Below are 25,969 nucleotides of genomic sequence, written 5' to 3' on the forward strand. Positions count from 1 at the left end.
ATTGGACTCGAGATGCAAGTAAATGCAATGTTAGATGCAAATTAACAGAACACAACCCATTCAAAACCTTGGAGGAAATCTCCCAGCAAGCATTTGATGGACAGCAAGGTGCAGGAGGTGGCCAAGCAAAAAAATAAATAAATAAAAAAATAAAATCGCTCATCCCACACCATCTACACAGTATGGACAAACTCTTTTGCCGTTCTCAAAACTACACCTGTAAATTAACATGAAATTAATGCAGCGTACCGGTTTAAGATTCATTTTTTTAATTCAATGTAAAATAACCTTTCCCCTAAAGATTAATTGCCTCTCAGAAGCAGCAACAAAAGTGAGTAAAGACATGAATTATAATCAACTACCGAATTAAATAAATTACGTTTTCTAACAACTCATGGTCGGGACAAAAAATTAATTGGTTTTTCATTAAAAACAAGAATTGACTGTAAGACTTTATTAATGTCTGATACTAAAAACTAAAGTGAGAAAACCTAAAGTGTGTTCCCCAAGATATTGTGTAATAGTGATGTGTTGAATAATACTTACGTTGAAATGCTCAATTGTAGATTGGCTGACTGGTGATTTTACATTCTAGTGGTGTAAAGTCAGTGTTACTCTTTGATTACAATCCTTTTGCACTAAACAAAGAATTACATGAAGACGTCCTGATCATCTCATAGTGCATTCCAGTAGACGATTCAATGCAATTCACAGTTTGTTACCCTCTATCCCTACAGACAACAAAAACAGTCTTTCTGAATCAATAGCTACATTTCAAGTACAGAACACAACATTTTAATAACATTTAAAAAAAGACTAACAAATACACTGACAAAGATATTTAACCAACCACAGAGGACGCCTAAGGCAGAAGGCCCTACTCTGCTCTGTCCCGTTTAGGATTCCTCCCTAATCGGTGTGCATCCAGAGAAAAAACTGTTCTGAAAACTTGTGAGAATCCTTTTCTTCTTCTTGAGGAAACTGGCTGTTGTTCTCTCGTCCTCATCTTCCTCCTCCTCCTCTCCCTCTGGGCAGACGGGCTTCCTGTCTAGTTTTAGGTCTGTGGAGGTGTGTCCCATGTCACCAATTTCCTTGAGCACCTAAAACGATATGCATCAGTGTTGCATTACATACTTCACTTTCAAGCTGCACTAGGCAAGAGTTTTATGTGAAAATAAGAGCCTAAAATCACAAAGTCAGGCTGGAATAGAGAAGAGCATCTAATCCCACCTATTTACAACAAAAGTTAAGAACTAAATAATCACCCATGTTTGTTTCCTGGACAACTGCACCAGAGTAATTTTCTCTATCTTCTCCATGGAAAATTTATACGCAGCATCTCTTACCACTTTTTAAACACATCTTTAGCATGCATGCCAGTAATTCTCAAGGGCGCCAAGAATATAAGATTTAATTTATATTATCGTTTACGTTGATGAGTGTTCACAAATTAAAATGTTTACCTTCTTGGTGGGCGTACAAGACGGTGGCTTAAAGAATGTGGCGTTGCCAGGGCTCATGGCTGTGGGGTCCTGAGGGAGAGACACTGAATCTCTGGGCGCACCGTCTATCTGATTTAAGTCCTGAAATGAGGAAAAATGAAATGAGGAAGAATAGAAGTCCAACCGGAGAACAATACTTAGGTGTTATGATATCCAATCAGTGCAGAAAATGCTTGTCAATGAAAGCCAAATTTGACTGGACAGAGGAAACAAATCTGCAGCAACTAATAATGTAATAACTGCTGGATGATGTAATAACCTCTTAATGTAACACATTGCTAGATAATGTAATAATACCACATTATTAGATTAACCAGCAACTGATGATGTAATAACAACATTGCCTAATAATGTAATAACTTGAATGATTAGATTCTAATTCTCATGAGTTATTAAAGGATTAGTGGATATTATTATTAGAGCATCAGTTAAACCACCTTTATCATGTAATGTGTGTGGTGTTAACATCTGGGACTTAATTACATTAAAGTCTGCAGGTGCAAAACTGATGTGGGCAAGGGTACAAATGTAATTGAAATGAGTGTTCTGAAACAACAAATTGAAAATACATAGTCTTGCTCAGATCTTTTAACACTTTCTCAATTCATTGGTCAAACCTTTGAAAATAGTTTCAAAATACAAATCAATTTGCCATGCTGAAATCATTTTGGCAGGAAAATACCTTCATATTTAGCCCACTTAAAAAGTTGAAAAAGGCTGGTGTGCTTGTAAATATATCATCAAACAACTTTTCAATTAAAAGGCCCAAATCACGTGGCCTTTCAGTATGCAAAGTCCTACACATAATGTAAAAAAGGGTGTAAAGGATGAAAAAATGGTTTCTTTTGCTCCTCTTAGATTTTCTTCCAGATGACTGTATATTGAACATGACACCACCACACACAGAACACACACACACACACAGAGTCAGTAGATGCCAACTCACCTCAACAGACGCCTGGATGTCCAGGTTACGACATTTCTCATGATCACACTGGCAGTTCTCCCCACACGTCATCTTTCCCTTGCGGCACCTGCAGAGCTTGTTGCTACAGCGGCCTTTACAGGCACACTTAGGAAAGAAAAACTACTTAGCATCACAGTGTGGTGGATTTCTTTTGCATGATGTGTAATCCTGATAAACTCATGAGTTTACCACTAAGAGGTTCTGCCTTAATTACCATTTGAGATGGGGGGGCGAGGGCGATGTGTGCAACAATTAGTTGCACACATCGCAATTATAGTCATCATCTCTTCAAAAATGAAGTCTGACAAATCCATTACACATTATACATTTCCATGATTAAGAGGTTTTAGTAAATGCTGAATTTTAGGGTAATATTACCATCTTCATTTTTTCAATTTTCAGTTCAGTGATATTTGAGGCATTTTTTTGTTCTGTAATGATGACAATCAGAGTAAGGAAGCAGTTTTATGGTGTTAATGATGACCACAACTGTAGATTCTCAAATGTGTTCTTCTACATGGAAAAAAAGCTTTCATAATCCATCTCGACTCAAAAAGACCCCTAAAATGTAGAACTGTACATGTAACCCAATCTTACCCCAGTCGCCTTTGATTTCTTTGAATTCCTGCGGCCTTTCTCATTTTTCTCAGGACGCCATTCATCCTCTTCCTCCTCATTCTCATCCTCGGAGGCGGACATCAGCTCCTCCACGTTGATGGCCGTCTTCAGCGGGGCTTTAGCTGTAGTGAAGCGCTTCCCTTTAGGCTTCCGCCAGTAGAGAACACAACCAGTGAAAAATCAACAAGCTTCGACTCTTAAAAGTATGTACCTAAAGCATAGTAGGCTGATTTCAATGCAATGTTATGATGCAGAGGATTTTATGTCTCACAACAAAGCATTTTTTTGCCAATAAACAGAAAGTTGATTGGCTACATGAGCAATCTACACACTTTGAAAAAGCCACTTTAACTTCCAAGTAGTGACCTAACAAGTTGTTACATTCCTGTAAGATGTGAGCGTAGCAACAGCCCCGTAGTCAGAGTTTTCCAGAAAATAAACCCATTTACAATTCTGGGAGTCACACACATATAATGGGAAAAAAAAAATCTGCAATCTGCTGCATAGCAGTGCAATAGAAACTGAATCAGCGCTTTTCTCTAAACTGCACACACATGCAAGCACACAGGCAGCTTTGTGCCCTGCGCTCAATGTCTTGCTGTGCACATAGACTAATACTGTATGTACAAACATAAAATATGATACTCATCAGCTGGGAAAATATGAATATTGAGATGACAAGAAGTCCAATGAACTTTATAATGTGGTGTTTGGATGTTCCTTGGAAACAATGATTGCTTTTGCAGAAAGTGCACCGTGCTTCATTTGAGACTGACTGCTTTTTCACAGAAATACTCACTTTCAAAGAGAGACAATTGACTGTTTACTATAATAAGGCCTTAACAGGCCATTTACAAATAGACCTGTCTTGCACTAGATCAGCTGGGATACTGCTGACAGGAACATTCATTTCCTTGGCGTGAGGCTTTGTTTCAGTTTAAACCTTTTTCCTCTGTATTGTGCCACTGCAGTTGTTGTTCATTCACTGTGCAGTGATGCCTGATATTGTTTGTTTAAACATTAATGCCTGTTTGCCAGTTAGAAACTTTTCCGGCTGGTCTCTGCTTTTACTCAGTGGGCTGAGCTACCATCATTCATTTAGGCAACAGGCTTTTCTGAGACATTGAGAGTAAAGGCAAATAGATAGGTTTGCTGATGAGCTTTATGCATATTTTTCTTTTTTGTTCTTGAATGCACTGATGATTTTGCATTATAATAGTTTTTAATTTGCATCAAAGCCCCAGTGCAGAATAATTTAATAATTTATGCAATATTTAATTGCCTCACTACCTGAACTCACTCCAAGTAACTGGGGAAATCCTTAGCAGGAACTCCCTAAAGCGCTCCTTAAAAGGCTGCCAAAGATACTGCAATGTTTATTGAATTGATAAGTTACTATTAATTAACAAGTAATTATTGTCATTATCACCACTCGTAGTAGTCATAGTCGTAGGTCGTAGCAGTAGTAGTAGTATAAGTAGTAGTAATTATTATTCAAATCAAACACATTCAGAGGTTTGTGCATGAATGCCATGTTTTGGCCCTGACATTTAAAATATCTCAACAGCAATGGGAAAAGAAACTACTTAGGATCAATTTGATTTTAAAAACTGAGGTGATACACAGTGCAAGATGAAGGCAGAATATCTGCAATAAGCTCACCTTTGGCGGAACATAATCAAATGAGTCATCTGGAGTTTGTTCACTGTTTGATGTAGGCACAAGTATTTTCTTCCCACTTGCCAGCTGGAGCAGTGATAGTTTCTGTGGAGAACAAATCAAGAAACGGCTGGATTTGAGCCACCATGTTTAACAAACAGCTTAACTAAAGACATCTATATTCCACACTAACATTTGTGCTGAGTAGGCTATTATTTTTGGATTTCCATTTTGAATTTGAAAGTATTTCTTGAAATTAACTTTGATTAATGACTGAACATTGGTTATTACTACTAATACAATGCAGATACCATGTGGAATGGAAAGCATTATGGAAGTAATAATGAATGGACTTTGAATTGCACTTCTGCATCTCTAGCCTTCATTATTGGGAGCCTTAGGCGGTCAGCTTTCTAATATCAGCTGGGATTTACAGTGTAAACTAAACTTTAAAAAAATTCCCATGCAAATTCTCATCTTACTGCTTACCTTTCTGTCTTTTCTAAAATAAAATAAAAATGAATCTCAATTGCCTTGCCATGGCAGGGTGGCTATAATTTAAGATCAAATTTGAAAGGTTTAAAAGGCCTCATAGTACTATGACACTTGGAATAACAACATAGCCAAACTTGCTCTACAAATTTCTTAGTTGGACCATCAACCCTTTTTCTGATTTTTGTTTGTTTTCAAGTATTCCTGACCTAAAGCCACAGGTGCTATGAATGTGTTATAAACCAGAGCATAGCAGTTATCATTTTTAATTCAAATTTATATCGCAAGAAACCAACAATTCCAAAACAAAATTTGATATGGTGCCAATAAAGTTGAACAAAGTTATGCTTAATTATTTGACTCATGCAAGCATTAGTCTTTTTACCTGTCTGTATTGCTCATTCTCATCCAGCAGTTTCTGGTTTTGCTCACTCAATTCCCGCAGTTTCTCAATCTCTTCTTCCTGAAATTGTGGTACACACGACTGGATTATCATCATTTCAAGATAACTCTGGACCATTACTCCTAGAACAAGGGGTAAAAGGTGGAGTCAATGGTCGATCTCACTGTTCTTCAGCCCTTCAGCTAGTGGAGACAAACCTGAAATCTGAGGCGCTCCAGAAGCTCCCTCTCCTTTGAAGTCTCCTCATCTTTCTGCATTGTTTCATCCGACTCTCCACATATGGGTTTGTTCTGTAGCTGGTTAAGGAAGTAAAGGACCTGTAGGAAGAAAGGGAGAGATGAATCAGGTATATGGAGCAAAGCATTAAATAAAAAATAAGGACGGAACAGTGTCACAAAAAAGAGATGCAAATTGGAATCTGAATAAATGATATGAGCACCTTCTCTTGATGCCTCTGCTCTAGTTCCACTAACTGCTGCTGGTGCTCCATGTCCATGGTTGACATGACATTCCTCTCGTCGGCCAGCATCTTCGTTAAATCCTGCACATTCCCCTTCTCCTGTTTGAGGTCGCTCTCTAGCTTGGCACTGGCTGTTTTAGCAGACACCAGCTAAATAAAAGAGAAAATGTGATGGTTTTTGGATATACAAGTAACTGGCAGCAATACAACACACCGACTTGAATATGGAATGATATCGTTTCAGACTTCCCAAATAAAGCCAGTTTGCTCACCTCAGACATCAGGACCTTCAGGGCAGACTTGGCGTCCACTATGCTCGTGATGTTGTCCCAGCGCTGTTTCAAGCGCCCCTCGTTGTCTGCGTCAAGAACTTTCTGCTGGAGGTCTGCTATCTGGGCACTCCTATTAAAGTAAAAGTAGACTTTTATTAAGGATCTATCAAACGTTTTTGTATATCAATGAATACTGTATAGATGAGTAATATAAAACGAGCTCAGAAAAGGGTGGGAAGGTCATTCCACCACTTGGGAGTCAGGAGGGAGAAGATTTGAGGCCAGCTGGAGCAGCAGCCATGCCACCATGTGTAGTCAAATGCATAAAATGTAAAACAAATGAACTGTTTAGCCGATTTGTCTTACCTGAGGCCCATTTCTGTCTCCAGGTTCTCCACCTGTTTACTCAGAGGTGTTTCCAGCCCCCCGTGGCTCTCCAGCTCAGAGATGATCAGTGTCCGACGCTGCATGGAAGGAAACCACAAACAAAGCAAAGGTTTGATTACTTTTTATATTCTAACTTCCCCAGTGCCTTGGATGTCTCACATATTGTTCATTTTGCAAATAATTGTGTCCAGTACATCCTGAACAATGGAAAGCTCTCATCTCACCCTGATTTTGGCAGCAGGTCGCTCCCCTGCCTCCATCTGCTGCTTGAGCTGGTTGATCTCATGAGCCAAGATCTTCCTGTCCTCCAGCAGGTCCTTCAGGTGGCGCCGGGCCTCCTCCGTGCTAACCAGCACCTCCACTTCATTTAGGAGCCACGTCTGACCACACAAATGCAGATTCACAGAGTTAACGCAGCAAGACTCTCCTTGACTAATTTGGATCCCTTTTGGGTATATTCACTTAAGAGTTTTAATTTTAGATGGAAAATAATCTTGTGACCTTTGTTGGCCATCATAACTCAAAATATAAGTCTGTCTCATTCAAATGTTCATAAACAAATGTACAGAAACCTTTCACAGCCTAATATACATTTAAAACTGTTGGTCAAGTTGGTAAGACTGGATAATATTTTTTAAATAATTTTTACATTACATTTCTTCTTGCAGTAAGGGAAAATTTCTAGCATGGGTCAATTCATTTCGGATTGTTTACTAATGTTTAGATGTTGACTGACAAAATCGGTTTATGAATATCTGTTTTATTAAGGAGCTGTTCCGATCTTGCAGCGCAACCTGAGAGCCACTCAGCTACTCAGACTCCAACTAGTGAAAAATGCAATCTGTGCACAAAATGCAACTTAAAGGATTGCAAATCTGTTGTGCAAGATTGTTGTTAACTTCTGTGATGCCAAATTCTGGATAATGGCTGTAACATTTATTGGTACGATATTGGTAAGAAGACTCTTTCTCCTATGTCCACCACGCATGAGCAACATGTGGTTGAACCTTTAACATGATTTCCTATAACTTTAAAATAAATTAGCCAATCCATCAGGCCACTCTGACTGTCTACATGGTGAACTGGAGAGTGCCACAAATGATGTAGAGAAAAAAACCCTCAAAAAAGGTTTTAGCACCTTAACTCTTGCGGCAGCCCCATCCATTCCTCTGTTGTGGACATCCTTGCGTTTCTCCGCCACCTCACTTCTCTTCTGTAGAGCATCTTTCAGCCGCTTGTTTGCAGCTGCAGCCTGTGGGGAAACAACTGATGAGCTGATACTTACCGTATTCAGTGCTATAGAGTATTGTGAAGTGTCCCCCCAACAATGCAAAAGCAACATAGCTACAAACATTCAAAATTTAACCAAAACATCTGATCTACACACCTTATATTTGAAAGTATGTGTTAAGAGTGTAGGTCTTGAAATAAACAGTCCAACATATTCACACATAGACAAACAGCAAAAAACAACCACTAACCTCCTCAGTTTTGCGACGCAGGACATTGGCCTGTTTCTGGAAATCCCTCTCAAGTTTCAGCAACTCATATTGCCGTTTACGATCCTGTAAAAGAGGTACAAAACAAGGGCATTAAAGGAGCAAAAGAAAACGATGCTCCTACTCCCTACCTCTGATACAAAATGTCTTGTTTTACTTTGTAAAAAAAACGCTTATACAAAATTTCTAAGGAATAAAAGAGCAGCAGGCTGTGTTTGAGAGAATTTCATATAAACGAGAAAAAAAACATCTGGTTAAAGAATATGGACTGGTTCAAAAACAATGTGATCAACGCAGACCTTCTCCTTGAGCTGCAGCACCTCCTTGTCCTTCTTGGTCTTCCAGAGTCTGAATTTGTCAGAGTCCTCCTTCATCTGCCTCATCAGCTGCACACGCTGGGCCTTCATAGCCTGTGGGGACAAGACACTAATGTGCTCATACTTGGTATCTGTGGCCTTAACTGATACCAAAAACTAACAAGAGTATTAACAAGGCTCTATGCTGATGATGGTGCTGAAATGATGTCCAGATCCATGGTGTGGATTTCTGGAGAAATCTATACAAGCATCAGCAAACTTTTTTCACCTGTAAATCATAAATTAATTTGATTCACAGGGACAACTGGTGACATTCAGTTTCAACTTTTGAGAAAAATTCCTCCTATTAAGCTTAAAATTAGCACTGTAGTTAAGTGAGGTCCATTCAAAATAAGTTGACCAAGAATAACAAAGCAGCTGCTATGACTCCTAGTCACTTAGCATTGGGCAAAATTTTGCTGATGTATGTGTGGCGATAGCCAGGAAATCACACCATCCATTTCAGTTTCACCAGTTTCTTCGACAACTCTCAGGCCAAAGAATCATCTGAATATCACATGACAAAAACAGGAATTACTCTGGAGGGAAGGGAGTAAACCACTGAGATTACCTGTATCTCGTGCATGAGCTTGGTCACATTGCGAACAGAGGATTCTTTGAGTTTCAGAAGTTTGGACTGCTCAAGAAGCTTCTTCTTCATGTCTACAAGCTGGCCCTCAAGCTCCTGCAGCCTTTTCCTACGCTGCTCACTCAGCCTAAGAGAAGATGGTGTGTGGGGGGTGAAGGCAGGAATGAAAAGAAAGGGGTTGACAGAGAATACTTTGACATTTTATGTCAAAAGAAATCATCTATTAATTTATATTTAGACCGCATTATTACTTGAGGCACAGCCAAAATGTCTGGCCTTACTTAGCCAAAACCTCTGTCCTTACTTAGCCTGGTTGGAGTCCTTCTTTGCAGACTGGAGCGCCAAAATGAGGTCCTCCTTTTCCTTCTGCAGAGAATCCACTGATGACTGCAGACTGTGCATGTTTTTCTGTAGAGGGACAAAATGCACAGAAGCTCAAAATTCATCAACATTACAAAAGACAGTTAGGCAATTTGAGAATATGGCTCAGAATTAAGTGCACCACACAGCTTGAAAACACCACCACAAAAGGCCAAGATTGAGGACTTGTGTTATGCTCAAAACTACTGAAACTATTTTCAATTCAACCCATCTCGTCAATTATTATCTTCACAGGAACCTGTTAAGTGTTGTCACAGTACAAACATTTGGATTTTAGTACCAGTGACTACATTGGTGCCACAATACAGGTTCAGAGATAATATCATAAGAGCTCAAGGTGGAACACTGCAGAATGTTAAGCACTGACTGGATGGCACAGCATGTTAAGTATCAAATGTTTGCCCTTTCCCACTAATTTCAAAAAGGTCATGAAAAAAAAAATCCCCAATTAAATTTTGATGATTTTGTGCAAGTCTAAGATAGATGTAGAATCCTATTACCTGGTGCTGTGATTGCATCGGTTCCAGCTGGCTGTCATTCTGGCACATTTTCTTGACAAAAGCTTCCTTCAAAGCCAACACTTTGTTGAGCTCAATCAGCTCCTTGGACATCTGGGCCTGGCGCAGTGCATGATGGGTTGTAAAGCCCTCTGCTGCGTCCTTATCAACAATGGCAGTGACATCCTGTTTAGTGTGATGGAGGAGGGGAAACACTTTAAATTACACTTGGCAAGAAATAAATAAATAAAATCAGAGCTTAGGAGAAAAATACAGGGGAGGTTTTTCTTTTCTTCTCTTCAATCAGTTCAATTTGAGTGCGTAGAGAAGAGGAGACGCAATGATTCAAACAGTAAAAGCATCCTATGGAGAACTGTATAAAATGCACATTTAGTGTATAAGGTCAAACAACTGAAAGCAAGGCATGGCAGAATCTTGTCAAGTATCTTTAGTATTTGCCTAAGTGCCCTTGATATATTGTTGATGACTGTTGTCATCTAATGTAAACATCAAACAACAAATATAAATAAAAGTGTCAACATACTGATGGGGAGCCATCTGTTGAATTTCTACTGCCATTCCCTGATCCGTCAGGTGCATCTTCTCCTGAGGCCATCGCATCAATGGAGGCCGCGATGCCTGCGCTCTCATTCTGAGAAGGCGGACAGAGTAAACCATGGAAGGTGAATGAACAGAAAGAATATTCCCATTCAAATCAACAGCTGGTACATTTAAAACTGCTGCCATAAAAGTCGTAGCTGAAATGAACAGTGGTTTGTTGCATGAGACTGTGAGGTACTGTGTGGTACTGTGAGGTACTGTGGAGTACAAAGGGACCACTTCATTGAACACTGCAGTGGCAGTTGCGCTGAACATGCCATGCCAACTTTGAGTCCCTGTACCGTCTACGCATGAAACAAAAACAATTCTAAAATACAAGGCAATTATGCAAATCAAGAAAATAATAACAACACATTTTATTTATATAGCACTTCAAAACAAAGCTACAAAGCACTTTACAAAATCACTAAGAGAGGCCAAAGGACAGCAGAAATGACATGAGATGAAAATGAACACAAGAATAGGAAGTACACATGTGAGCCCATCAAGTGTCCATACCTGCAGCTCCAAGATGATGTCCTGCAGGCTCCTCATCACCTCAACTTTACCCTTCAACTCCTGGTCCTCCAGTGTCTCCAACACTCTCTCAAGATCCACTTCACATCTGAAATAAAGAGAAGGATGGGTCTCAATATAATTCTTATGGTGACAATCAGCATGTTGTCGCAGTTGTTCGAGTTTGCTTTGTAGTTTCTCATTTGTTTGTTCTGTCTGTACGACAGCATCTCCCTCAATAAACCGAGAATAATATCTCTATATCACTGGTTCTGAGAACAGCTGATTAGTACATAAATACTATAAACTAATGAGTTATTGCCATAAAGATATAGACAAAAGTATAGGCAAACCGGAGAACCTACTGAAGTTAACTTTAGTGATCAATTGCACTTCCAGTGTTTTGCCACTTTTTCCTCAATGCTTTTCACTAAAAATGTAGTCGTTTGGTATTGAAGTCTGTTTTACTCTTAAAGCTTGAATAGATCTATACAGCACAACAACAAAGTGCTGAATTCATGACCAAAATTGACTTTAGCAACACAATATCAAACATTTTAACAAGCCTTCAATAGGAATAGCTTAAGTGTTTTGGCTCTCCTATAAGCTTTGTCAAAACCTTCTGCAACCCTCCTGGCTTCACGGGTTTGTCAACTTACGCTGCATGTTGTCGCAGTTGTTCGAGTTTGCTTTGTAGTTTCTCATTTGTTTGTTCTGTCTGTAAGAAAACAAAAATAAAACAGAATGCGTAATAAGCATTATGGATTGAAAACGACCAAAATAGTGAATAATGTTCTTGCAATTTCACCAGTGCACTTTTCTTTTTATTGTCAACGTTTGAGTAAAATGGACTTTCTCAAGACAACACCCATGTTTTGACAACAGTGCCTTCAGAAAGTATTCAACCCCCTTGGCTGCCTCCCCTTCAACCCACGTTTTTCCACATGTTATGCCGTTACAACCTGAAATCAAAAAAGACTGAGATTTCTTTGTAAATGTACACAGAATAATCCATAATGACAAAACACTGCAAGTCCAGCTCACCATAATGATCTTCTCAAACATTAGTGCGGTCTGTCCAGCTGCCTCACTCAGCTCCCTGCTCAGCTTACTGTTCTCATCCTGCAGGGCGCGGTTCCTCTCCAAGAGCTTCGTCACGTTCTCAGTCGACTCTGGTCTGTAGTGGAGGGACTCAGTAAAGGTTATGGCCTTTTGTTAGGGGGCACCGAGTACCCTGGATGCATTTACCTTACATGTTAGTAGGACATTAGACCAGTGGGGAATCTGGCTTTTTGACACCTTACCCAGCGAGTACCGGCACCACTCCTCCACGGGCATGCAGCAGCATCACCTGCAGCTCCTGCACCTGTGGGCCCACAGGGAGAAGCAGCTCAATACATGACACTCAAAAACTGATACGAGTCCATGACATTTGTTTTCACTTGTTGTAATACAGCAAGCCCAGCACCACAAAACAAGAGAATTGACAATCATTTAAATTTGATTTAGTGGTTTAATTACTATACCTGCTGTTTTAAGCGCTTTGTTTCTGCAGCTCTGGGGTCGACGTTGACTATAGGTTTGTTTTTTATCTTGCGAGCTCTATCAGCGTACCGCAGTGTGTTGATCGTCTCCTCAATGTTTGAGTCTGCAGGGCTGATGCATGCAATCATCAGCGTGTGGCTATTGCCTCCCAAAGAATCTGACAATAAAGCAGGAAAAATGGTGGACAATGAAATGACAAAAAGTGCTTGCTTGCAAGAAGTGTGGGCTTACAAAATATGTAGAAAAGACTGCCAGGAAAATAATGGTCAATTAGCATTTCTATTTAGTATGTAGTATGGTTTAAAAAGCAGAATAGCCATCAAGATGTGATCTATATGGAAAAGTCAGCATCGAGTTGCTGGACTGTCTGGAATTGTTTTTTCTCAGTTTGCATTTCTGAACAGCAGATCAGGTATGTATCAGGAATAAAAGACAATGAATGAATAGTTAACATTTTCAGTGCAAACCAAGATAAGAAATGGATAGTGTTGGTTGGTGATAAATATCAAGTATGGTGTTAGTGGCTGGACAATATGATTGTCCACTAGGCCACATGGCTCCATATCTCAAGATTATTCTTCACAACAACAAATACCACCATATGTAAAATGGCAGTGAAGTGTACAACTATATAAAGTGTGTAGTCCAATGTGTATCAGGACTGAGCAACAATATTTTCCCACATTTTTCACAACTTTTTGTCCAAGTACCAATCTTTTCAAGACCTGGAAATGATCAGTCGTTTTCCGTACTTTTCCAGACTTGTGAAGGAACCCTGCTCAAACATTATGACAGTAAAACGTTTTGTTTTCTCTCAGACTAGGTTTGTGATATAAATACAGTACATTGGCTTACAGTGAACTTGTAACAGCAGTACTTGAAAGACAATACAGTACTGAGTCTTTCCTTTACCGTTAGCCAAGTAAGCTAGGGGGCATGCTCAAGTTTGCAGGTAGAAATGAGTAAGTTGCACAAGGCACTGCACCTTGTCTGAGGACTTACTGTATTTTAACAAACACATAGTCCAACAAGCTCATTGTAAATAAAGTGATAACAGGCCAGCAAAATTGTGAAGAGTCAATTGTGACTGACATTGTTACTCAACACTCTTGCTGTAACCAATGGCTGGTGCTAGTTGTTGCAATGTTGCATCTTTGCTGCTTTGAAGATCTGCATGCTTTGATGTACTGTATGTTAAAACAAATAATTATGCCACTTTTGTGGTAAAAAAAGAAAACCAATAAATGTGAAGTTATACACAGATCCTGTTCAGCACATACCACCATTACACACAAAGTGACAGATGCAATCACTGGACTAGCAAAGAATCAATTGGATGTAATGCAACAGATGCAGGAGAGGCAAGCAAGACTTCCCATCAGACGACCAGAGCCGGGAGAAGCAGCACACATGAAAACCACAACTGTTAAACATGTAACCACCTGGGAGCGGCTCAGTATCTACATATACAGTCGGCATTGTGGAACACACTGTCCGGAAATATCCATATTATTGTCAATTTTAGTTCTCTTGAGAGATTTAGCTTACTTGAGGATTCCTTCTTTAGCCTTGTAACGAAGTTTAACAACAGCTCCATATTTTGACATAGGGTTTTCAAACATGAGTTGCTGTTAGGTATGACTGTCCTGGCATTTATTTGAGGCTTACCTTGCAGCAGGCGCGTAAGCTTGGAGTCTCTGTAAGGAACAAAGGTGCTTTTCTTGCTTTCGTCCCCCAAGGCACTGATCACATTACCCAAAGACAGAAGGCCTCGGTTGATGCTGATGCCTGAAGACAAAAATGAATAGCATCAGAACAGAAATGCTATTATTAATGGAGCTATTACACTATTACAACACAAACACATGGCTTACAGAAATTGCAAACTACAGAATTATGGGCTAAATAAGAAATTGTCTTTTCAGGATCAAGGGTTGACATCAAATTGAATTTGTCCCCAACAACAAGTGTGACAACTTGAATACTTGTCTAGCAGACCAGAGAAGTGACGTTTCAAGCACGCCACTGTTGTTCGAAACGTCACTTCTCTGGTGTATTAAAAGAATTGAAGGGAGACCGAAACAAACGTTAAAATGGAGAAGCAGGCAGCTCCGGTTGGAAAGAAATAGAGAAACCTCACATAGACCATCTTTGGAAAAACGTAGCGACAAGCCAAGTTGGAAAAGAGTGGATTGGCCCAGAGACAGAGAGGAAAATCCTTCTCTAGAGTCTGAAAGAAGGGTGCCAGTTTGAATCCCTGGGCCGGCTGGGAAATGAATGAGTAATGCTGTCCTCTCCCTCAACATCTTCTATCAAGGTAGTTAAACCACAGTTGCTCCAATAGCCAACAGTAGACTGTGACAGGTACAGTAATCGCCATTAAAGTACCACACAGAGCCACAAAACATACCACAAAATATACCACAAAGAACCAGATTATATTTCATTACAGAATACTGCATATCACCTTATTTGACTCTCCACTATTGGGTGTGATACATGTGGGTCTGAATTATCCTCTCAAACGGGGAAACAGCTGTAATGTTCCATATTATACACTTGCTGCTACTTACATTTTGCTGTACTTTGTGGTGTGTTTTGTTGTTCGTTTTGTGGTGCGTAGCTGGTGTGAACATGTGTAACTGTGTGTGACTATGTGAAACTATGTGGTTCTGGAAAAGACCATGCATACTCAGTCTACTTTCCCTGGTGTACTAAAGGTTAAAAAAATAAATAAATGTGGAGAGAATGCGGAGATGTTCTAAAATAAAAACACGTCATGTTTGGCTTACCCTCCTTCAAACGATCTCCCTCTGCTTTGGTTTTCTTTTGCCTCTCAGAACCGGCCAGATCCACAAGGTGTAATTTTGACACAACCGAGTCAATTCTGCAACGCAAGATAGAACAAACATTCAACTTGTAGAAAATAATGAAAAACTAATGTGTGACACAACATCACAAGGCATTACAGGAATTTCATTTTTGGACAAGACCGCAGCACAAAGAGGTCCAAAAAAAATCCATGCAGGTCAGTTTTATTCAAAATCTAACACCATCCATTTCATGTGCGAGTTGTGCTCAAGTTTGAATATTTTTTCCCTGACTTGCTGAATATGAAGTAATTTCTTTACATCCTTTACATAACACATATTCTATCTCCGATTCTAATTTAGATTCATTTATTGCGTTTCACCTCAGAAAACCCCCGACCCTTTCTCCGGGCTTCACTATCCATTAGGGATGGGCATAGATAGCTTTTTTGAAGCTGATTCCAATATTCCAATATTTTCCAATCTGATAATATGACTATGGCCTAAAGCATTTCAGAGAGAAAATGCCAGCGAAAAAAATGATTACAGAATGCAATATTCCATTACATTTAACATTTCTGGAACAAGGCAATAGCCTAGACAAATGGATACAAAAAAATACATTTAAAGTACTTAATATAATTTATATTTAATATGCATCTATAGGTTTTTGCCAAGTCTATTTAGGTAGGTTACAGGCCCAGATTTACGTGACATAGTGCTCCGACTTTGATTGGATGACACATGTGTTTCTCAGAGTGCAGTATACAAGGCCTATATTTTCCTATAATTTCCACTGTGCAAATTATTACAATTACCCCTCATCCCTTCTTCCGTTTCTTTCATCAATTGTCTAATAGCTGAGCTATTAATCAGCAACAGTGGTATGCTCTTCAAGCACATGCAGCCATTTTCCATTATCCTTACTTCCAAAGCACAGTCTCCACAAATATAATGGTAATCCAATGCATTCCTGAATATTTCTGGTGTTTTTACCCATCACACAGCCAGCATGCATTCTGGAGCACAGCCAGCATGCATTCTGTGTGCGTCATTTCAAAGCTATTAATTTCTCTCACATCGCTATGCACAAGCACAATATAAATGAACACACCATACGCTTTGGTCCGGACAGAGGGGACTAATATTATCAAAAACAAAGGAAGGATTCAGGGAGAGAATATGAGCCAACTGACTTGTCTGTCCCCCTGCGCTGCTCCAGTGTAATGGTAAAGATGGCATGCGAGCGCGATGAAGCGGCGTTCATCGCTGTGGAGCCCACGGTGCGAGCCGAGTTTCCAAGCTCCAGACAGCCCACCATCTCCTGGGCAGACAACACCTCCCTCTCAGTCAGGCCCACAATCTACAAGAGAGGAAGATATATTCAATAAAAATAAAAAGCTGACTGACTGAAGTATACCACACACCGTTTAAAAAGGTGTCACCAAGGTATGCGATTAGAGATGGATGCAATTCACTGGGATGAACAATTATTCAGGGTTACATTTCTATTCATTATATGTCCTCAAGCAATGTGACAATGTTTTTTTTTTCTTGTCAACATGTCAGTCACTCACCTTGATGCCCTCTTTAGGGTCTTCCCGAATACTGAGGGCAGGTTTATCTTTAGATGCACACAGTAAGTCCAGTATATCTTCATTATAGATCTACAATTAAAGGGAAAGCCAAATTACTTTAATCTTGCAATGACAAGCAATTTGTTGAATGTTAGAAGCTGAGCCACAGTAAATTTGTAAATTACATAAAGGCAGTGATCTAAACCAAAGGAAACAAAATATTTCCACAGACCTCCAGGTAAGATACTGCCAGAGAGAATTCACAATCTGCCCTCTTCTCCCTTTCCTGAAAGATCCTTCGGATAACTCTTGGAATAACTCCAACTGAAGGCTCATTCTCTTGAGCAGATGTGTAAGTTCCTCCCATGGAGAAAGTCTTCCCTGATCCAGTCTGTCCATATGCAAGCACAGTGGCATGGTAGCCTAGAAGGAAATCGCACACTGTTAGGCGGCATTAACTTAAGTGCAAATGAATAACACTAGGCCTATACTTTGTGCTGGCAAATCAACTGACCAACAACATATGACGGTCTGATAACCAATGATAAATAAAACTACATTTGCCAATAACATGATATAGCAACAACAATCCATAAAAAACTGTTACTGCACTTGGCGGCAGGGTAGACTGGAGGTAAGAGAGATCATCCTTTGACTGGATTACCTGGATTCAAGACCCCCTGTTGACAAGCACCTGCCCTGCCGAAGTGCCTTCAAGCAAGACACTGAATCCTACCAGCTCCAGAGGCGCAGCTCTGTAGCTGACCTCTGAACCCCCGTGGAGGGAGTGCAAGCAACAGGGATGAATAAAGTATCACATTAAAGAGATATAGCTACCTTTGAAAAGCCCACATAACAAGGGTGACACAGCCGTACTGAAGACTTCTTCTTGCTCAGCAGTGGGATCAAAAACATAATCATAGGTGAACGCCTTCTCTGTGCCAACAACCACCTGAAAACAGATGAGACTTTACCTGTTAGACACACACTAGCACAATATGTCAGCAAACACATTGTATCAACTAATAAATGGCTAAAATGATGGTATCTGTGTCAGGAGTTTTAACCAGTAAAATAATCTGATACGTGTCATTTCAGCCTGGCTGTATTGCACTCTACTAACTTAGCCAATGCCCTTTTCAAGACTGTTTTGTTGATACACTGTTCATGCCACAGCAGAGACTATGTCAGCTGTGTGTGTAAACAGCCATCTGTAGCACCTTCAACAAAAGAGAACCAAGAGAAAATGAACTTTTCAGATTCACATAGTCCTCTATTGAAACTGAGTTCTTTTTATGGTTTACTTCAGTCCTGATGTCATCCTAGTCTGCTTTCTGTTCACACTTACACTTTCCTTTACAAGTAAGCCACATCGTGACATATAGCTTTTGGCTATCCATTTCTGTTGAAAACAGTAGTAATAAGCATAATGAGGCCGATGAGACCATTATTGAACTTTATCAGCAAAAGAAAGTTATTTTTTTAGTGTCTAGTTTCCGGCACTGCTGTTGGATGCTGACCTGTGGCTCCCCGGGTACAAATGTGAGACAGCACTGACATCCCTCGCTGATTTCTTTGTGTACCAATGGACGGCATCGCAAGGCGACCCGCACTGGGATCACCTTAACATCCTCGTTTGTCATGGTGCAAGATGCCAATGAATACCTAAGAAAAACAAGAGAGGGCTTATCAAAACGAGACTAAGTAATAACTAGGCAATATGGTTAACTAACATACCATGACACATTTAGAATGGACAGGAGCAGACTCTGTTAATCCATCATTATCAATGACAGACAACATTAAATTTGATAGTTCCAGCATTGGCTGCAATGGCAGAGGGAGCTAGTTAGTCCAATGTTTTGAAAGATAAGGAGATTTTTTTCCTCAAATGTTGACATGAGTAGTAAAAGATCGAGAAGACAGAGTAGTACTTTATGAATATGAGCGGAAGATTGAGATTTGTTCGAAAATGTGCAGCTAATATGTGAAGATTCATAGTTAGGGTTTAATTTAGTGCAGACAATTAGTGTCTCAGTGCAGACAATGCTTTGCAGATGCAACTGACTGATTTTTGAGAGCCTTTTCATTACATAGGCTATTTGTTTCTATATAGCCTAGCCAAGGAGGAAAGCATAATATCTGAGGCCGTTTTTGATCAGATGCTTTTTGCCAAGTGGCACATTGTCAAGATTTCTACACATTTTGCACTGAGTGCATTGGGATAGATGATGTGTAAGTAAATACAAATGTATAACAGCAGTGTCTTGAAGGAAGGCTTCAGGCTATCAGATAGGCTATATTGCCAGTTTCCTTATTTTTTCTTGTTTACCACTGAATATTTTTAACATTTTTAAAATTCAACTACAATAGATAGATTTAATCCTATTGTTATATGTCATTGTCGCAAATAATCTAATGGTTCAAAATTGGGCAGTGGGCCATAATGCACTGGCACACTGCCATCTTGGACCAAACCAGCTGAGCCAAGATTGACTCTCATGTTGCCACACTATTTCTGATTGACAAAGTGGACAGCAGGCTCTTGACTCACATAGTACCCAAAATGCCACTGATGAGGCAGGAACATGCTGCAATAGAACTGCTGCAACATCATGGAAGTAGAGAGAAAAACTGGCTTACTAGACTGCGCTTCAGGAGCGAATAACAGAACATGTCAGTGACTATAAAAGCTGGACACCGCAGGGGTTTGCACACAGAAAGCAATTCATTATAAACATTCGAAACAGACTAATTTTTCCACAAGCCACAAAGGCTAGTATTGTTTATCCAAAAAGAAACCAGCCACTTGCCCTGTTTTACTAATCAACTAGATTTTTATAACAGAACAATACTTCCAATTGATGATGGCTGGTAATGCATCTTGTCACACACAACAACAATGTACTACCATGTTGTTGGTGGCTGGTGTTAATTGGCAAACGTCTTAACAGCTATTGAAAGCTTAATGTGAAACAGTAACGGGCACTGTACATGCTTCTTTTCCCCATAGGATCCAATAATAGCATATTTTTAACTGTAACAGGCAAGATGGCTACTCTATGGTTCCATGATTCATACTGGAAAAGGGACGCCTCATGACAGTTATTCTCCACCATAATTTATAATATAAAAAAAACCCTGTGACTGTCCCGTAAATCAATTATCGACAACTATGTCTTGTTAAAATGCCACAAACTAAACACGTTGGCATTAACATTAGCTTAACGTGGGAAACAAAAAGTCTTCAGTGTGATTTCAATGACGGCGCAACTGCCAAACAGGCAATTTTTTCGTTAGCAATCGGTAAATTCACATTATGTTTACTCGCATAAATAAACTTCATCAACCGAAAGCAATAACGGTGGCGTTAGTTCACTGGCCAGTTTTCAATCACACTCATTGGTCAGGGTAACCAAGCTAACGTTAGCATTAACGCAGCTACCCTTTTGATACTTACAAGACGTTACTTCTTTTCCTCCAGTGTCAACGTATAATATCACGAAATCCACTGTATCCAATGGTTCTGGTTAACAGTCAATAGCACCACTAGCGAACAACCTCAATAAAACGTTTAACGTTACTTTTTAAATGTTAACTCAGCTAACTTAGTCTATTATTATGCATCGTCCATGTACACCCTTATCCTCGGGCTGAATGCTGTTATTGCCCGCCACTTTCAAACACCCAGCTCCTCCTCTTCTTCTTCTTCTTCTGCTTTAGTTTTGACGCTGTTGACATCCAACTGAAAGGTGTATTACCGCCACCTACTGGACTGGAGCGTGGGTAGACACTTGGAGGATCTAGATCTAGACTCTTGAACTCTTGAACTTTGCTAGATCCAGTTTCCCCTAAAAAAAAACAAAAAAGTGTTATGCTACTATTTAGTGGTTTCTCCACTTTCTTCTTCTTCTTGTAATTCTACGGCAGACTCAATGCGCCTCAGACGTGTTGCTGACCTCCACAGGATAGTATGCAAATTTCAATGAATCAATTACAAGAAAAAACAAACTATTGTTAAGTCCACTTCCTCTTGTAACTTTGACAAACTTGACATCTCCCAGTTTCCTCTTTACCCACTGCACCACTTCATATGGATATAAAATGATATTGCAAACATTCCCTCCCACAAGCTTCAAACCCAGAGCAAATTACTCTTTCTTTTCTTCTTTTTTCAGACCTTTGTTCACAATCCTCATCACCAGTGCTATTTTCAAAATCTCCTACCTCCATTCCTCCTTCTATCATCCTTCCATTAGCTTCCCTCTTGTATAGTATGAGCTATAACCTCATCTCACTCATCAGGTTCCCCTGAGTGAAGGCCTATACTACTACTAGAGATGGCTGTCTCACAAAAGAATTGTTATTTTTGAACAACTCTTTAAATTAGGATTTAATTTATATAAATAATTTAATTTGATTCACAAATGTGACCATATCAAAATAGCACCGTTAGACAAGGGTGCATATACCTCGTACCTCACAAATTCTAAGACTTCCAGGTTTAAAAACCCAACCCCTGACCCTCCCACCTGCCATTTGACCTGCATGTGAATTAACTGTCTGACCCAATCATTCAGTAAGTGAATGAGTAAGCATTTCACTTTGCTGAATCAGATCAAAACAAATTTCATTGCAGCAACCCAGATCTACTGAAATGCTGGCACTGATGAATCGAGTGACACTTGCATGATCTTGCAATATTTTGCATGGCTGCTGGACTAGAAACACAATCTCTTTGTTGTGTTTTTGTGGTTTACTGACTCCGTGTCTCTATTGTTTGCAGGGTAGACAAAGCTTACCAAATTCACCATAATGACTTTGCCTACTTGAAACACAAATTGCCACAGCTTTATGACTAAGCAAAGGACGGAAATGAGTCAGTGTTGTTACCAGACAGGGTTTTATCCCAAGTATTTGAGGTACTGATTGAGACTGAATGAGCGCGCTCCACTTGGGTCATGAGGGAGTCAGGATTATGGGCTTTCTTGCTTATGCTCTTATCCAGAGCGACTTACAATGAGTGCAACAAAAGAATAAGCTGCAATGCCTAGATCACCAACATGACAAGCAACCAAAAGTAAGGAGTAAGGGGGAGTAAGGAGTGTGAGCATCAGAGTCATAGTGTCCCGGTAATATTCCTGTGACCCAAGAATGAAAGAAAGAAAAGAAATAAGACAAATAAGAGCTCAGGAGAGAGGTAGAAGGGATTTTCTATTTACTTCAAGATAAGAGCAAGTAGAAGAGGAAGATATGGGAGAGGGAACACAGGAGGGTGACATGACATCCTCTTGATGAGATGAGTTTTTCAGCCTACAATGGAAGAATGGGAGTGACTCCTCTGTTAGACGGAGTAGGAAGGTCATTACACCACCGGGGAGCCAGGAGGGAGAACAGCCGAGTCCAGATAAAGTGATGACTGGGCTTCTGCCGGGAAAGGAGAGCTGAGCAGCCAGGGCTGGCATGGGATTTGTACATGAGCTCTATTCAGATAATAGAATTTGAATATTTTCAGATATTCATCCACAAGACAATTTCCAAACTGCTATGCACAATTTTTAAGCAAAAATGTTTCTCCTTCACCCAAGATTTTTACTGCCAATGCATCCGACACAGAGGGTTTTCTGAAAGGAGGACCGCGGAAGTACTGTATTAGGTTTGTTTTAATGGGGCATTAAGCAATCCATGACCTTTATCACCCTCTATTGGTGATCAATAAGAATTGCAACAACATTGACAAAACTTACCCCTCCGATACAAGTCTCTGGCACCCTTAGCCCACCCCTCCCATGATGTATGTTGTTGTGACCCCACACACAATCAATGAGTCTCATTTTCAGATTTTAAAGCAGATATACAACAGAAATGTCTTGTGAAGCGGTTATATATCAAGATGCAAAACACATTGTCATTTGCTTTTTTAGCTTGAGAACACTTGAAAACGAGAAACCTTCTCTGGAATGTTTAAAAATGTTGCTAGTGTGAAGCCTTTTTAGCCCCAGGCTAAGATAGCTGTTAGCTCGGGGCTGAGAAGACTCAACCTGCTCTTAGCCTTGGGCTAAGTGTAATATGAAAAGCCCTTTTGACTGATCAGCAATCCTATCAACCCCTTGCAGATATACAGTATTATGGCCATGTTGTGCTACAGGGCATTAAAAATCTTACTTACTTCCCTGTTAAGCCTATTTCCACATAAATGCCACACTGCAACAAATGACTAGTCTGCCTATAGGCCTGTATGTTGCTGACCCCATATACAAACATCTGACAGAACATGATTACTGTGTATCACCTGCATTTTCCCTAAAATGGGTGGTGGTGTTTTTGTCATTATGTCTTTTCTGACTTTTTGAAGTGCCTGTAAAGTTTTAATGAACTGATAGATTTTTCACTTGATCTCTATCAGTATGTCTTGCTCTCTTTCCTCAGTCAGTTTTGAGCTCTCCGAGAGGCGAGTCAGTTCTCCCGCTGGGGAAATTCCACCACAGGGCTTAATAACAACATGCCAGATTGTCACTGCTCCCCAGAATAGAACAGTGAATGAATGGAACAAATCAGACAATTTTATCCACAGATATTCAATGAAGGATTACAGCGCATGTCAGTTTTTCTTGAATAAGGAATAATGACTATATGGCTGAACTAAGCTTCACAAGGGTTTTATAATAGCAGCAATAAATGCTCTCAGCTCAGCCTGTTCACTTTACTCAAAGCCACCTTGAGGCTGAAGAGCAGTGCACACCCCTATACTGTAATGGAACTGGAATGGGAGGAAACTCAGCTTGCCTTCCCCTTTCCTGTTGTAGCTTCAAAAGATAATCTGGATGTGGTGGATTGCATTGCAATGACATCACCCACGCCTAAAATCCAAGGGTTGCATGAATGGGGGTTTTGACAAGAATACACCCTGCTCAGCTACACTAAGCCTTGTGTATGCCAGTTTCATGCTCCACTAAATGGACTAAATGTTTTACAATGGAGTTTCCCCTTTAACCATGAAGAATTTAACTGATGAAAAGCATTGCTATTTAAATAAAGTAACTAAGATGATAATAAGGTTTGTGAAGTATGATTGCAAGTTAATTAAGGTGAACTGGAGTACTTTTGTTACCATGGTATTTGGTGACAATGATCAAGTTTAATTCAACCATTGCTCAAATTCCTCATCAATCAACTGATTAGTCCTAATGTAGACACCATAACTTACAACCATAACTGCAGACATCTTCAAACTTTACTCTATGGACTCACATGTTTTGCAGTAAGATGAAGAGCAAACCTCTGCCAGTTTCTGCTAAACATGTGATCATGAAGTCAGCAAATAGAATAGTATTAGTAGTAGAACGTATTTTAAATAATTTTAAATGATCTCAAAATGACATGCATGGATTGGGAAACCCATAAGGAGATATGCCTTCCTCCAGATATCCCATCAATTTAAGAGCCTGAACACCAAATGGATGATGGCCTACCAAAGCCTATAGAGGGGAAAAATGCAGTAAGACATACAAGAATGTTGTCAACCCCAGACCTCTGTCCTTAACTGCTACTGCTTAGAATAAAATATATTCTATATAGTATAACTGCATTATTATCATTATTCATAATGGTGATGGAGGTTATCACCTGGGCATCAAAATGGGTTGTGGGTAAGGAAAAGCTGCGAGGATTTGCAAGGAATTTGCTTTCTGCCTATCATTTATTTACAGGAATGGTTGTTTCTCCTGACTAATTTCCCAACAGAGTTCAACACAGAAAGTTTGGTAGGGAGAAACAACTGTCAAAGTCATCCATGCATATCTTAAATCTTAATAACAGGAGCATGATGTTTTGAGGCTGATTAGATGACTCAAACCTTTGTTAAGCTGTAGTTATTTAGCCCAGCATGTGCTGCATACTGCTGCAGGGTATAGAGGCCTATGTTACCAGACAAATACAGGGTCTATGTACAGCTCAGGCTGATGAAGACAGCAAAAATAATTTGCTTGTACATTAGAAAATGTCTTGGAACGCCTGATGGTCTCAGTCATGTAGCACTTTGTGGGAGTAGGGTCCAGGAGTTACTGCTTTCTCACCTAGAAGATAAATTCAAATATGGCTGGAAGTGAAATTAAATCAGGGTAAAAACACAATGGTGAGAAGTGTATTGTCTATTCTAGAAACTGGAAATTGAATGGACATTTACCTCAAAAGAAGTAGTTCAATAAGCACAGACACTTTTTTTTGGCATTGGGATATTGCAGATAATTACATCAGTTTCACTGGCTCTGGTCCTGTGATTATGAGAATCACCACTGCATGTAAAGTAAGGAAAGTAAGTCATTAAGGGCGGCACTGAAGATGATAATGTGGGCTATACTCTCATCTTTATCATGGCCACTCGTTCTCCAGAGTGAGCCATCCCAGATCTTTCAAAATGCTGAGTGACAGTGTGAGGTATCTGCTTGTGTACAACTCTGATCAATTTACACTGAGGAATTCAAAGTCTGGAGATACTATGGAACTGTCTAATCAAAGTTTTGCTTGTGAAGTATGGAGCACATGGTTTGCTAAATCACTACAAGTTAATGACGGTCTAAGTTATCAAATCAGTTTTGAACCGTGCCGCTACTTCTATCAACCCTGAAGATAAGCAAAGATTTTCTCCTGACTAATTTGCCACGTGTTCAAGTGAAAAACAACTAAGTCATTCATGCCTTAAATCAACATTACATGAGCAAAACTGACTTGATGACTCAAACCTTTGTAGTTATTTAGCTTTACATGTACTGCTTCAGACTAAGTTAGACACAAACGCAGCTGAAAACTCGTAGAAATACCCTGAAATGCATAAAGGAAC

The 25,969-nt window shown here is 39.7% G+C and overlaps 1 protein-coding gene across 3 annotated transcripts; it reads right to left on the minus strand.

Annotated features, from left to right (window-relative positions):
• Positions 1-346: 346 nt before the first annotated feature.
• Positions 347-20,762, minus strand: kif4 (kinesin family member 4). Of its 3 annotated transcripts, none has more exons than XM_071915232.2 (31): positions 20,591-20,762; positions 18,651-18,795; positions 17,968-18,082; positions 17,363-17,553; positions 17,131-17,220; positions 16,750-16,916; positions 15,536-15,630; positions 14,412-14,531; positions 12,725-12,900; positions 12,503-12,564; positions 12,243-12,375; positions 11,858-11,916; positions 11,202-11,307; positions 10,627-10,734; positions 10,086-10,244; positions 9,509-9,612; positions 9,187-9,331; positions 8,559-8,669; positions 8,242-8,325; positions 7,899-8,012; positions 6,985-7,140; positions 6,740-6,837; positions 6,374-6,503; positions 6,081-6,251; positions 5,839-5,958; positions 5,624-5,701; positions 4,750-4,851; positions 3,067-3,234; positions 2,449-2,574; positions 1,464-1,583; positions 347-1,100 (listed from the first exon to the last, which is right to left on the minus strand). In XM_071915232.2, exons 2-31 carry the CDS (start codon positions 18,771-18,773, stop codon positions 897-899), a joined length of 3,735 nt encoding a protein of 1,244 aa, XP_071771333.1. In that variant the 5' UTR covers positions 18,774-18,795; positions 20,591-20,762; the 3' UTR covers positions 347-896. The 3 variants fall into 3 exon arrangements, with proteins under 3 accessions (XP_071771333.1, XP_071771332.1, XP_078142737.1); XM_071915231.2 differs by having other exon boundaries at positions 10,086-10,268; XM_078286611.1 differs by lacking the exons at positions 17,363-17,553; positions 17,968-18,082 and having other exon boundaries at positions 10,086-10,268.
• Between the last annotated feature and the right edge of the window lie 5,207 nt (positions 20,763-25,969).

This window comes from Centroberyx gerrardi, chromosome 11, assembly GCF_048128805.1.
Source record: "Centroberyx gerrardi isolate f3 chromosome 11, fCenGer3.hap1.cur.20231027, whole genome shotgun sequence".
Taxonomy (NCBI): Eukaryota; Metazoa; Chordata; class Actinopteri; order Beryciformes; family Berycidae; genus Centroberyx; species Centroberyx gerrardi.